This window comes from Macrobrachium nipponense, chromosome 5, assembly GCF_015104395.2.
Source record: "Macrobrachium nipponense isolate FS-2020 chromosome 5, ASM1510439v2, whole genome shotgun sequence".
Classification (NCBI taxonomy): Eukaryota; Metazoa; Arthropoda; class Malacostraca; order Decapoda; family Palaemonidae; genus Macrobrachium; species Macrobrachium nipponense.
Genome location: NC_061107.1, coordinates 52,746,559 through 52,758,794, shown reverse-complemented (window position 1 = coordinate 52,758,794; position 12,236 = coordinate 52,746,559). Strand labels below are relative to the sequence as shown.

General features: G+C 37.2%; 1 protein-coding gene and 1 long non-coding RNA gene across 4 annotated transcripts in view; one reads left to right on the top strand and one right to left on the bottom strand.

Moving 5' to 3' along the window:
• LOC135215301 (uncharacterized) overlaps positions 1 to 12,236 on the bottom strand; it is a 61,861-nt gene that overhangs the window by 3,096 nt on the left and 46,529 nt on the right. The gene's annotated exons all lie outside the window — the stretch shown is intronic.
• Positions 1 to 12,236, top strand: part of LOC135215300 (BTB/POZ domain-containing protein 7-like) — a 295,047-nt gene that overhangs the window by 257,003 nt on the left and 25,808 nt on the right. For all 3 annotated transcript variants that reach the window (XM_064249859.1, XM_064249857.1, XM_064249858.1), the window contains exon 11: positions 9,070 to 9,230. In XM_064249859.1, the coding sequence (XP_064105929.1) occupies positions 9,070 to 9,230 (161 nt within the window). The remainder of the gene's footprint in view (positions 1 to 9,069; positions 9,231 to 12,236) is intronic.

Genomic DNA, 12,236 nt, shown 5'->3' with positions numbered 1-12,236 from the left:
AATCTTTGTCCTGTTTCATCTGAGGATGAAGAAGTAGAGAATCAAGAAGCTTCTTCCTTGGTGTATGTGGCTTTAATGAAGTTTCTGTTGGCCACATATCCTGCCTTTTTCACTCTGACCACTCCTTTGTCTCCAGAATCAACATTTATCATGGATATGCCTTCCGCCACCCATAACTTGCCAAAAATTGTTATCTTCTGCTAAGGATGCTTTTAAAAATATTGACGCTTAGCTTGCGGAAAAGAGGTTACAAGGTAGGACCTCTTTTACTTTCTGCCTTCTAGGATTTCGAGGTGGAGATATCTTTCTTACGCTACAAAAGAAGCTCCATCCTTGGGAATTTGTGCCTCTTGCCGAGGAGACTTTTCCGGACTAGCGGATGCAGCCAGGCACTCTGCTTTTTCTTCAGCAAAGATTTTGTTCTCAGCTTCAGAATTGGCATACCTTTTAAAGAGTATCTTGAAAGTATTTGGAGTCTTCAACATTTTAGACTGGTCTGTTGCGCCTTGGCTCACAAGATTAGATCTTGTTTGTTGATTCCCGAGAACCTTTTGGCAGATTGGATGGGGGTTCATTCATGTATTGACACAGGAATTACAGATGGTTCCCATGAGTTGCCCTCTCTCGACACAATGGGGATGCTCAAGAAGAGGGAGCTCTGGTGCTCCTACACGTCCAAAGGGGTTACTGCTTCACAGGGGTCAGCGCTGTTTTATTCGCCTTTGGACAAGCGTCATCTATTCCTACAAGCAATGGTGTTTGGCATTGCTTCAGATCTGGAAAAGAAGATTATGCAGGATCTTCTTGCCCAGTCCTCCAAGAGGTCTAGAGATTCCCCAGCTGTAGTCTCGAAGCAGGCTCTTCCTTAGAGAGCTCAGCCCTTTTGGACCAAACAGAGGCCCTTCTTAGATCTAGAGGAAGTACTAAGTTCTCTTCAAGAGCCATTAAGAAAGTGACTTCGAAAGGTTCCTCTTGCAATTGAGGACATTTTCTGTGCACGTGTAGTTGCCAGACTTTTCCTGGTTTGGGAAGTTTGGCAAAAGAAAGGATTGGAAAGGTTCAGAAGGAAGGTTATGTTATCCCCTTTGTAAGAAAGCCTTCCTTAGTCAATACGCCAGTCTTTTTGACTGCTTATTAAAGAAGATCAGAGAGGTTTCCAGTTCTTATGGACAAAGTACGTAATCTCTCCCATAGAAAAGGGAGCAATAGAGCTTGTTCAGGATCTGCATTTTCCAGGTTTCTACAACCATCTCTTTGTAGTCCCCAGGTCATTTTGGGGGCTGGGGCCCATCGTGGATATCAGTGCCCTGAATGTCTTCATTGTGAAGACAAAGTTCAAAGTGGAAACAAACCAGACAGTCCTGTCTTCAATTTGCCCAGGAGATTGAATGACGTCCTTAGATCTACAGGATGCTTGCTTCCATGTTCACATACATCCCAAGTCAAGGAAGTATCTCGGATTTGTTTTTGAAGGGAAGATTTATTAATTTTGTGCCCTTTTACTTTGGATTGATTACAACGCCTCTGGTATTCACCAAGGTAATGGCTCCCACCGCAGAGTGACTTCTTCAGGGGATACGAATATCCTAGTATTTGGACAATTGGCGTCTCAGGCCCAATCAGAAAGTCAGTGTGCAGAGGATCTCAAAAAGACTGTCCTGTTAGTTCAAGATTTAGGAGTCCTTGTAAACTCCCAAATATCTCGACTGATTCCCAGTCAGGAGATTCATTTGGGAATGATTATAGAGTCTTAAGAATTTTTGGGTTTTCCAACTCCAAAAAGTATAGAATCATGCCTTAGAAAGATACAAGAGGTGCTTTCTTTAGGTGAATGTTCAGCCAACAGTTGTCTGAGTCTTTTGGGCTTTTTATTTTCAATGGAGCAGTTCGTCTCTCGGCAGGCTACATCTCGGACCCCTGCAGTTCTTTTTGAAAATGAGCTGGAACAGGTAAGTGCTTCCAGACGCATGTGTTTCCAGTAACTTGGGAAGTAAAGGAAGACCTCCTTTGGTGGAACCCTAGAGGAGAGGCTGTTGGAAGGCAGGTCTTTCTCTCAGTTGAGCCTCAGCCTGAACTACTACTCGGATGCATCGGACCTGGGGTGGGGAGCTCTTTTAGAGAGGAATGAAGTGTCAGGAATTTGGTTCCCAGAGCAAAAGTCCTTACACATAAATGTGAAGGAGCTAAAGGCAATAAATTTGGGCCTTCAGTCCTTTGCAACAGAGGTGAAGAGCAAAACTACAGTGAACTCCCGGTATTTGTGGACTGGATTCGCCGACCCATGTATTCGCGGATTTCTCTCGGGAACGCATACACCAATTATTCACGGAAAATATTTGCAGCATTTTTCTATGAGAAATATCTCCAAAAGTCCTGTGATTTTTATCAGTTTCATCATAAAATACACTAAGTGATAAAACTATAAAAAAAAACAGGTATAAAAATTTTTATTGGGTTTTTCTTGAGTTTGAACTAACAAAATACATAGGCAGTTTTAAGTATTTTTATGGGGGTTTCAACTATTTGCGGGTTCTAGCTATTCACGGGGGTCTGGTACCCATCCCCCCACGAATACAAGGGGAACACTGTATAGCAGTTTATGCAGACGACACAACCACTCTTGTACGCAAGAAAGGAAGGGGGAGGGGGAGACTTGATCTTTCTCTCTGTACGAGGCAGCAAGAGACCTCCTCCTCTGGGCAGACCAGAACAATACATGGTTAGCCACCAGATTCGTTCAGGGGAAGCTCAACATTTTAGCTGATGAGGTAAGTCATCAGAAGCAGGTCCTTTTGCCCTTTTGACGGAATGGACCTTGGATCCTCTGGTCTGCCTGGACCTTTGGAAACTGTTGGGTGATCCAAGGGTTGACTTGTTAGCCACATTTTGAAACCATCATCTCCATCTGTTTTGTTTGCCAGTTCCAGACCCACAGGCTTGGGCAGTCGATGCTTATCTTTTGGACTGATTGAACAAGGATCTGTATGCCTTTCCCCCACTCAACTTGATAAGGCAAGTGTTAAACAAGCTCCTTTTGCATAGCAATATCTTACTGATTCTAGTGGCCCCTTCTGGCCATTGAAGGAATGATTCCCTTAATATTGGCAAAGCTTTCTATGCTTGATCTGTTTATATTAATATAAATTTTGTGGAATAAATAGCCATGCTTTCCACCTTCCCTGAATGTGAGAATCACCCATATAATTACTGGGTAAGTTACATAATTAAAAATGACATTTTTATAATATAATAAAATAATGTTTTAATTATACTTACTCGGTAATTATATAATAGGAGCCCACCTTCCAACCCCTAGCATGGATTCATATTGATAGGCATAAAACAAACTGAGCTCTTTGCCTTTGCCAAGTTGTTCCTCTCTTTCCCCGAAAGAGGGTGGGTGGCTGGTGTTACCTAACCAAAACAAAACTTGAAAATAGGCGACCTGCGAATTTCAGGTTTTTTACCTGCTGGGTGAGGGAAGCTCTTAGCTATATAATTACAGGTAAAGTATAATTAAAACCTGTATTTTATTATAAAAATTCATGGTCAAATAGAATATCTAAAGAAATTGGACAAGACACCAAAATTGTATTGAAGTTTGCCAGTGATGTAGATTACTTTGAACTGTATTTTTTCTCAGTTGCATTTAATTTATGAATTTATCAAGGTGTAGTGTATTTGATATTGTTGGTATCTTAAGGTAATCTCAGTTTTCTTGTAGGTTATGCATTGATATGTGTACATATTTCTAAAATAGTATAATTTTATGTGATATGCCAGTAGCAGACCGAAAGGAAAGTCAAGAAATATTCCCATTACATAACTTTCCTGCCCTATATGAAGCAGAGCCTTCACCACCAACTTGTCCACCTTCTGAGACCTGTGGGTATGGGTGTTGTAAGTAATTATCGCTCATCTGTGGAGGTGTTTAGTACTTGATACTTAGCAGCTTTGGAAAAAATGCACGGATTTAATAAAAGGAAATTAATTTTGCACTCACTGATCACATTGTGTACAGCTTTATTGTGTTGAATTTTGGTGGCAAGCTTTACATTCACATAGTATGTGTATGTAGAATTATTATTTGAACTATCTGTTATAGGTATAAATTTGAGAATGTGGCAATATTGTAAAGGAAGTGCAGAAGTCAAGTTGCTTGAAGGTAATCAAGAAAACATTTATTAGCTGTGGAATATGGGATATACAGTCATTATGTTTATAGGGTAGTGAGCTTTTTGTGAAGTTTAAATAAATTTCAAAATTTTCAAAATTTATATAATAGCAGTGTCAGCAAAAAACTTTTCAAGCTGAGATCCCAGTTAAGGTGAAATGCCAGTTTATGGCAGACTTACAGTTTTTACTTTGTCTCTCATATATAGCAATTTTCCTGTGAGATCAAAATGTTAAATAGCAAGTAGGAAATTGATGGATGTAAAGTATCACAAGACTCCATCAGCTAAAAAAACTTGAGCAAAAAGATATGGTCATGATAATTCACTTCTAGCATTCTCAAAGAATATCAATATCTTTTAGCATTCTCAAAGAATATCAATATCAGTATGATCACTGTTTCAAAATCTAGGACAGTACTTAATGGGAAAACCAGTAAAATTACTATCACAAGTATTTTTTAACATTAAAGACTTATCCTCCCTCCATAGCATAAGGGTACATAAGAAAAAAATGCATATCTATTTGGAAAGCAACAAACAGTTGTCCCCTGGTATTTTGTGGGGTATACATACCACGGATCTAGGACAATTTGCTGTAAGACTATTTTCCAAAAGACAATTTGCCGTTTAGATATTTTGCCACAGTGACATTTTGCCATAATGAGAATTTAAAAGCTGAAAGGCTGTTTAAAAATTATTTAAAAGATAAGCGTATCTAGAAAATTCAAAGTCAAAAAGCTTATTTTCAGAAGTTACCTTGACTGTTTACATTATTTACATTATTTTTCTTTAAAAGTTGGAACCTAACCCGTATGATGCCTTACACTATTAAAAGCAGCAGAAGTTGTGATAAGCTTGTAGATGACTCTAACTTTATATAGTATAGTACAGTGTCTCCCCCCATCCAGATTAGCTAGAATCTGCGAGTAGTTTAAACCTGATTTTTTTATAGTTTTATCATAAAAAGTGCATTTTATGATGAAATTGTTATAAAAAACAGGAATTTGTAGATAGTTCTTATTGAAAAATATAGCAAATAGGTGAATTTTCAGCGAATTATGGGGGTATTTGTTCCAGAGAGAAATCCATGAATACTCGAGTCTGCAAATCCATAGTCTGCAAAGAGGGTTCACTGTATAGGCAAGAAAGTAAATATGGAGGCAAGGTCTATTGGAAGTGCAGTGATACAAAATGGAAAGTAACGGTTCATACTATACTGAATAGTGAGGTGATGTCTATTTGTAAATGATCATACACATCCAGTGAATCCTAACCAACCTAAAATACAAGAAGCAATAGCAAATATGAAAGAAAATGCACTTAAATCCCAGTTCGCTTCACGTGGGGAATTAAGAGGATGAAGGACGTTCTTTTATGCCATCATCAAGTTTATCAAGAAATACTAGAAGATGGAGACAAAAGGAAGAAAAGGTCTCTCATAACCCGGGGACTGCCTGTATAGTATAATGTTTACAACTTATGCATGAAGGGAAAATCTTGCATGAGTCCTAAGTAAGCTAGAGGTCAGATCATGCCTTGTTTATTTTTATTTTTTATTCATCTCTTCTTGAGCTTTTCAGCAAATGTCCTTGCAGCAAAATATCCACACAGCAAATTTGTTTACAGCAAATTGTCTGGTCACCGTGTACCACACCCCACCCCCGAATACCAAAACTCCCTCTTAATACAATTTTATAACTGCATAGTTCAATCACCAAAGACCCCCTCAAAATTGCTTATAACTGCATATTTTAATAGTATGAACACCAAATGTACCTTGAACTATTATTTTCAAACATTTAGTCTTGAGAATAGGAAAATACAGTAAGTGTTCTTTGAAACAAATTCTGCAAATATGCGAATTTTACACGAATAATGTTAATACTATGTAGTATATGTTCCACTGAAAAATCAGTGAATGACTGAAGCCACGAGTGCTGAACTGTGAATCAGCAGGGTTTGACTGTAAAGTATAATCAAACTTCTGTGCTGTACAGCCTTGAATTGAATTAGCTCAGTGATTTGTGGTTTTGGAAATAACCAAAAGCACAGTCTCAACAAAGAATTACATGTCCCTGCAAAAATAATGCAACATGATATTAGTTCATAAAGGCAATACTCAAAGACATACTCAAGAAGCAATAAGCTATTGCTCGTTACATTTTAGTCACATTGAAGGTATGCATTGTACTTGATGCTTCTCAGATATGACTAACAACTTTCTTACTAAGAAAGCATATCTCCCAAATGGTCTTACAACAAGCTTCACATCAAGCAGTTTATTGAGAAGTGGGTAATACACCCAGTGGATAGAAAGAATTTCTATAAACTTTAAATTCCCATAACCCTTTTCTGTACAGGCAGTCCCTGGTTATCGGCAGGCGCTCCATTCTCGGTGGGATGCTCATAAGCGAAAACTGCCATTCACTGAAACTTGACGATTTATGGCGCCAAATTATGGTTAATGGTGCCTCTGTTAGGTATATGTTATGGTGCCATAACACTATTATCAGCACCATAACTGAAACTTGGCCGGTTATGGCACCATAGATTGCCATGAAACCGATCACCATTAACTGAGTCTGCCGATAGCCCGGAACTGCTTGTATCCGTAATATTTTTACTCAGTGTAAAATTGCAATTTGCATACCTGTGATTTTAGATTGACAATCCTGGCTTCACTCTCTTAGGGTGACTGTGAATTTCAACACTGAACTTCAAGTGATTATGGTAGTGGTGATAAAGGGTTGTATACATGGAAGTTCTGTTCTGATAAGATTTTAAAAGCACATTTCAAAATTTTTATTAGATTCAAATAGGTGATAGTCTCATTATTAAAAAAATATCAGAATCAATTAGGTAATACAGTAGTCTCATGTGAAGGTCTGCAACATAGCAGCGAGAATGTCATGCCTAGGGAACGAAGTAGTACTACAGCTGTTGCAGCTGTATGTGATGTCAAGCTACAGCAGTAGGACTCTGATGTCTTAACCTAATTTGGTCTTCAAATTCAGTTCACTGCTCTCCTGCTCTACCTATGAATTCAAATGGTGGTTTGTCCACTTGAGTAGGTGCAAGGGTGACTGTCCTCTGGTTGGGGGTCTGGGGAGGGAAAGAAGGTTCTGTGCCCTCAAGAGTTAGGTTTTAACTTTGTGGCTTGCACCCCAGGCAGTATGAAACTTTTCAGAAATGAAAGCTTCAAAATTTTTTAGCCAAACTTGGAATATCCAGATCTCTTCCTTTTGCTGACATGTGGATTATCAGCCATCAATCCTTGGTCATAACAGGTATGCCCTCATGGAATTTTATATCCTCACTTCATCTGAGCTTCTAATCATACCCCACTGGTCATACATTTACTATTTACACACACTTCTCATTTTCCTTTTATGAAACCCATATATCTTGATAACATTTACAGTCATGCTTTCCTCCATTCCACCCCAACTTCAAGTAGTAATTCAGATTCGTAATTCAAAGACCAACAGATTATTGAAATAAAAAGAATAATGAAAAAGAACATTAGGGATATGTTACCTCTACTGATATTGACTTTGGCTTCCTGAAGCTCTTTGAAATGTACTATCAGCTTTGCATAAACTTGGATAAGGCCTTCTTATCCATTTCCTGGAATTGGTTTTTACTCTCAGTGTATGGCCATCTAAACATGGAAAGCTTATAAGTGAGCCACAAGTACATATGTTGGTGAAATGTTGGGAAGATTCCCTTGATGAGTGCATGAAAGAACTCCATGATGTCAGCTGTAAAGAAAGCGTGCTGCCTTTAAAAAGAACCATGATACGCATTATTTTAGATATATCTTGGCTGAAAGAACCGAGGAGTGCCTTGACTATTTTGAAGTAAGAGCAAGAATGGCTAACATCGTCAATCCACAGGTCAGCACATATACTACTATTCTGGAAAGAATATGAATAAGTACAGTCTGCCTTTAACTTACACATGTTAATTCGTACAAACTTGAAAATATGTTTAAAATACATTTTTTAAGAATCCCAGGAGCTCAAGTCCCAGGGGTTCCAAAATGCAAAACATGAATTAGCTTTGCATGTAGAGCACACTAAGTGTAAAGTACTTGAAAAACATTTTAGGTAAGCCCCTTCACTGTTGATATTTGGTGTTTACAGGTTATTATGGTAAAATATTTAATTTGATGATGCTGTTGAAAATATTCCATACTGACAACAGAACATTATACGTTATGGAATATGAAAGAATATAATTAGCGTTTAAAGAAGTATATAGTCTAGTCTGTAATTAAAGGTAAAAGAATTTTTCCTAGCCAGTAAATTTTGGTGTTGAGAGGTGGTTTTGCTAAAAATATTTTAATGTTTTTAAAATGTATTGTTTAATTTCAAACACTTTTGAGTGCTTAATAACAATGTTAGTATTTGTAGAGTATGAACTGCACTTACAGTGTAGCCTTTGGTAGGTAGGCATTAGCTTATGGAGAAAGGCAGCCACTACACATTTGTACAAGTTTTATATTTGTTGTGTTTCTGGGAACCTGACCCTCGTTTATGAAAAGGGTCAGCATTATTTATATTTATACTTGATGGCTGAATGTCTGTGACATGAAACTTGTAGTTTTTTTATTATAGTGCATATCAGTATTGAGTTATATACTCAAATTAACAAATGAGATCTGTTTACCTGATGTCATTACTGGAAAAATGGTAGTAATGCATTTTTTTCCCAGTCCAGGTATAGTTGGCATGTTTTAACTGAAGGATCCAGATAGTATATTTAAGATACAAAGTAAATATGCAAAAGAGAATAGCTATTGCAGTTTTGGTTACTGTATTTTTTGACAGTCATTTTAGTAAGTAGTTTGCTGTTGTCCTTCAAAACTAAATTTTTTTTTTTTCTGGAATAGTGCTGGCAATGGTGCGACGAGAGAGAGAGTTAGTTTCCACACCAGGTTACCAGAGAGCAGCATCATTGTTGTTTGGTGATCGACGGATGCTTAGACGACAAGTACGCTTACGGGTTGTGAGAGAGTTCAACCTTCCTGATTCTGTTGCAGATGTCTTAGAGGTACTCTAAAATCATTTGCTTGTAAATTTTGTATAAGGTCTGTAGTTGTAAATACAGTGCAACTTGCGTATAGTTCTTAATGTTTCTCATAAATAGTTTTTAAAAATTGTGTAGTAAAATCATTAAAATACATAGTTTTAGCAGTGATTACTTATTAAACTAAATAGCCATATAAGAATAAACTGGCCTTTGTATTGAAACAAATTGTAAGGGTGAACAAAAGTGAGAGGAAGCAATATTCTAAATATTGTAGGGAAGCCTTGCATACATCTGGAGGAACCTTTCAGAAGAGGAGCGCAGATATCCTGAGTTATTGTCCTGCATGTTACAGACAGGCTGCCAAGGCCTTTATGTTTCATGCTGAATTTTGTTCTTTACTTCTAATCCCATATAAGAAAGTATTATAGGGAAGGAACTACTTATAAAAACAGGAAATTTGGGAAAGCTTGTTGTTGTCTTGAAATTACAAGAAGCTCCTTAGGAGGAAGATTCAAGGAAGGTGCAGTAGGGGAAGACTTTTCTGAAAATCTGTTTATAGCATTAGTTTTTATTTTCATTAAAAAATCAAGCTTAGGGACAATAAATCTATCCACACATTTTATTTTGTTAGTCTGTTTTCTAAATTATACTATATCTGGTATTGTTGCTGAAATACAGTGTGCTAGCATTTTAATATTTTGGGAATTAAGGGAATTCAGTTGTCAAATATGATGTAATGACACTATAAGCTAAGAAAAAATGTACAGGGTTAGTATATATTTAATTTGAACTATTTTTGATAGAGGAGGGTTAGCAATTTTTGGACAGAAAACTGGTAGTTGATGAAAAAAAATGAGAACCCAAGCAAATTTTTGAAATATTATTGTTTGCAATTCTATTAGGTAGTTCCATAGCTCTCACAGGAATTCTCACATTGCCCCTGAAGTCTTCAGATGATGGCATTGAAAAATTTTTTTATACTATTTTTTTTTTTTTTTAGTTACAATTAAGGCTTTATTGAAGTAAGTATTGATATGAACTTCAGAGTCATGGGATAACCTTTAGAAATCAGAGAAGAAAGAGGTTGCATAACAGTCCTCTTACCCCTTATAACCCTTTAACACCAATTGGACGTATTAAACATTGATATAAGTTGTCTGTTGGGTGCCGATTGGACGGATGGTAACGTCGATATAAAAAAGTTTTTTTAAAAATTCGCGGAAAAATAGTTATAGGCCTACTAGGTGAAAACTTTTGAATCACGCGCCTTGGGGGATGCTGGGAGCTCACGGATCAAGGCGTTGTTTTGTTTACAATCGTTACGCAGGCGCGCAAGCGCATATTTCTTCCTTATCGCACTAAAAAGTATCAGCAACACATCTCAGAAATTATTTCATCACTTTGACATAATTTTTGCACCATTTTAAATAAGCCGTTACCTGGAGTATTATATATAAAAATGCGCGCAATTTCATGTAGAATACAACAAAAAAACCAATCATGATTATAGCTTTTATCAGTTTTGAAATATTTTTATATAAATAACCATAAGTGCCAAAATTTCAACCTTCGGTCAACTTTGACTCTACCGAAATGGTCGAAAAACGCAATTGTAAGCTAAAACTCTTATATTCTAGTAATATTCAATCATTTACCTTCATTTTGCAACATATTGGAAGTCTCTAGCACAATATTTCGATTTATTATGAATTTATGAAAAAAACTTTTTCCTTATGTCCACGCGGTAACTCTTCCGAAAAAATAATAAATTTTTTTCGTGCGATTGTCCTAATGTTTGCACCATTTTAAATTAGCTGTTACATAAAGTTTTATATATGGAAATGTGTGCAATTTCATGTAGAATACAACTAAAAACAACCCATGGTTGTAGCTTTTATCAGTTTTGAAATATTTTCATATAAATAATGATAAGTGCCAAAATTTCAACCTTCGGTCAAATTTGACTCGACTGAAATGGTCGAAAAACGCAATTGTAAGCTAAAACTATTACATTCTAGTAATATTCAATCATTTACATATATTTTTCAACAAATTGGAAGTCTCTAACACAATATTTCGATTTATGGTGAATTTATGAAGTAAATTTTTTCCTTACATCCGCTCGGTAACTCTTCCGAAAAATCATAAATTTTTTCGTCCGATTGTCGTAATGTTTGCAACATTTTAAATTAGCCGTTACATAAAGTTTTATATATGAAAATGTGCACAATTTCATGTAGAATACAACTAAAAACAACCTATGGTTGTAGCTTTTATCAGTTTCGAAATATTTTCATATAAATAACGATAAATAGAAAAAATTCGTCCTTCGGTCAACTTTAACTCAACTGAAATGGTAAAAAACTGCAATTGTAAGCTACAACACTTACAGTCTAGTATTATTCAATTAATTACCTTCATTTTGCAACAAACGGGAAGTCTAGCACAATATTTCAACTTATCCCGTGTATGACCTCAACTTGTTCAGAGCCTTCAGGAGAAGGTTCAATGGAGGAAACAAGTAAATTTTCTGCCACTGGTTCCAATCTATGGTCAGAGCGTCTGTAGCGTAGGCCAGAGGGTCCAGGTTGGGGGCCACGTAACATGGGAGCTTGTGGTTCGCCTCTGTAGCAAACAGATCCACTTCCAGACCCGGTACTATGCTGCAAACCCTCTTGAAGGACTTCCAGTCCAGTGACCATTCTGATTCCAGTGGAACTGAGCGAGAAAGTGCATCCGCTACTACGTTCTGAACTCCTGCTAGGTGAGTAGCTGATAGATGCCAGGTGTCCTTGGCTGCTAGAGAAAAGATTGCTATCATCACGTGGTTCACATGGCTTGATTTTGAACCGCCTCTGTTTATGCAGTGCACTACTACTGCACTGTCGAGAACCAATCTGATATGTGTCCTCTTTGGCGGGCGAAGTGTCTTCAGCGTAAGAAACACAGCCATAGCCTCCAGGACGTTGATGTGGAGCTTCTGGAACTGAGTCGACCACGTCCCCTGAACCTTCTCGTACTGCGAGT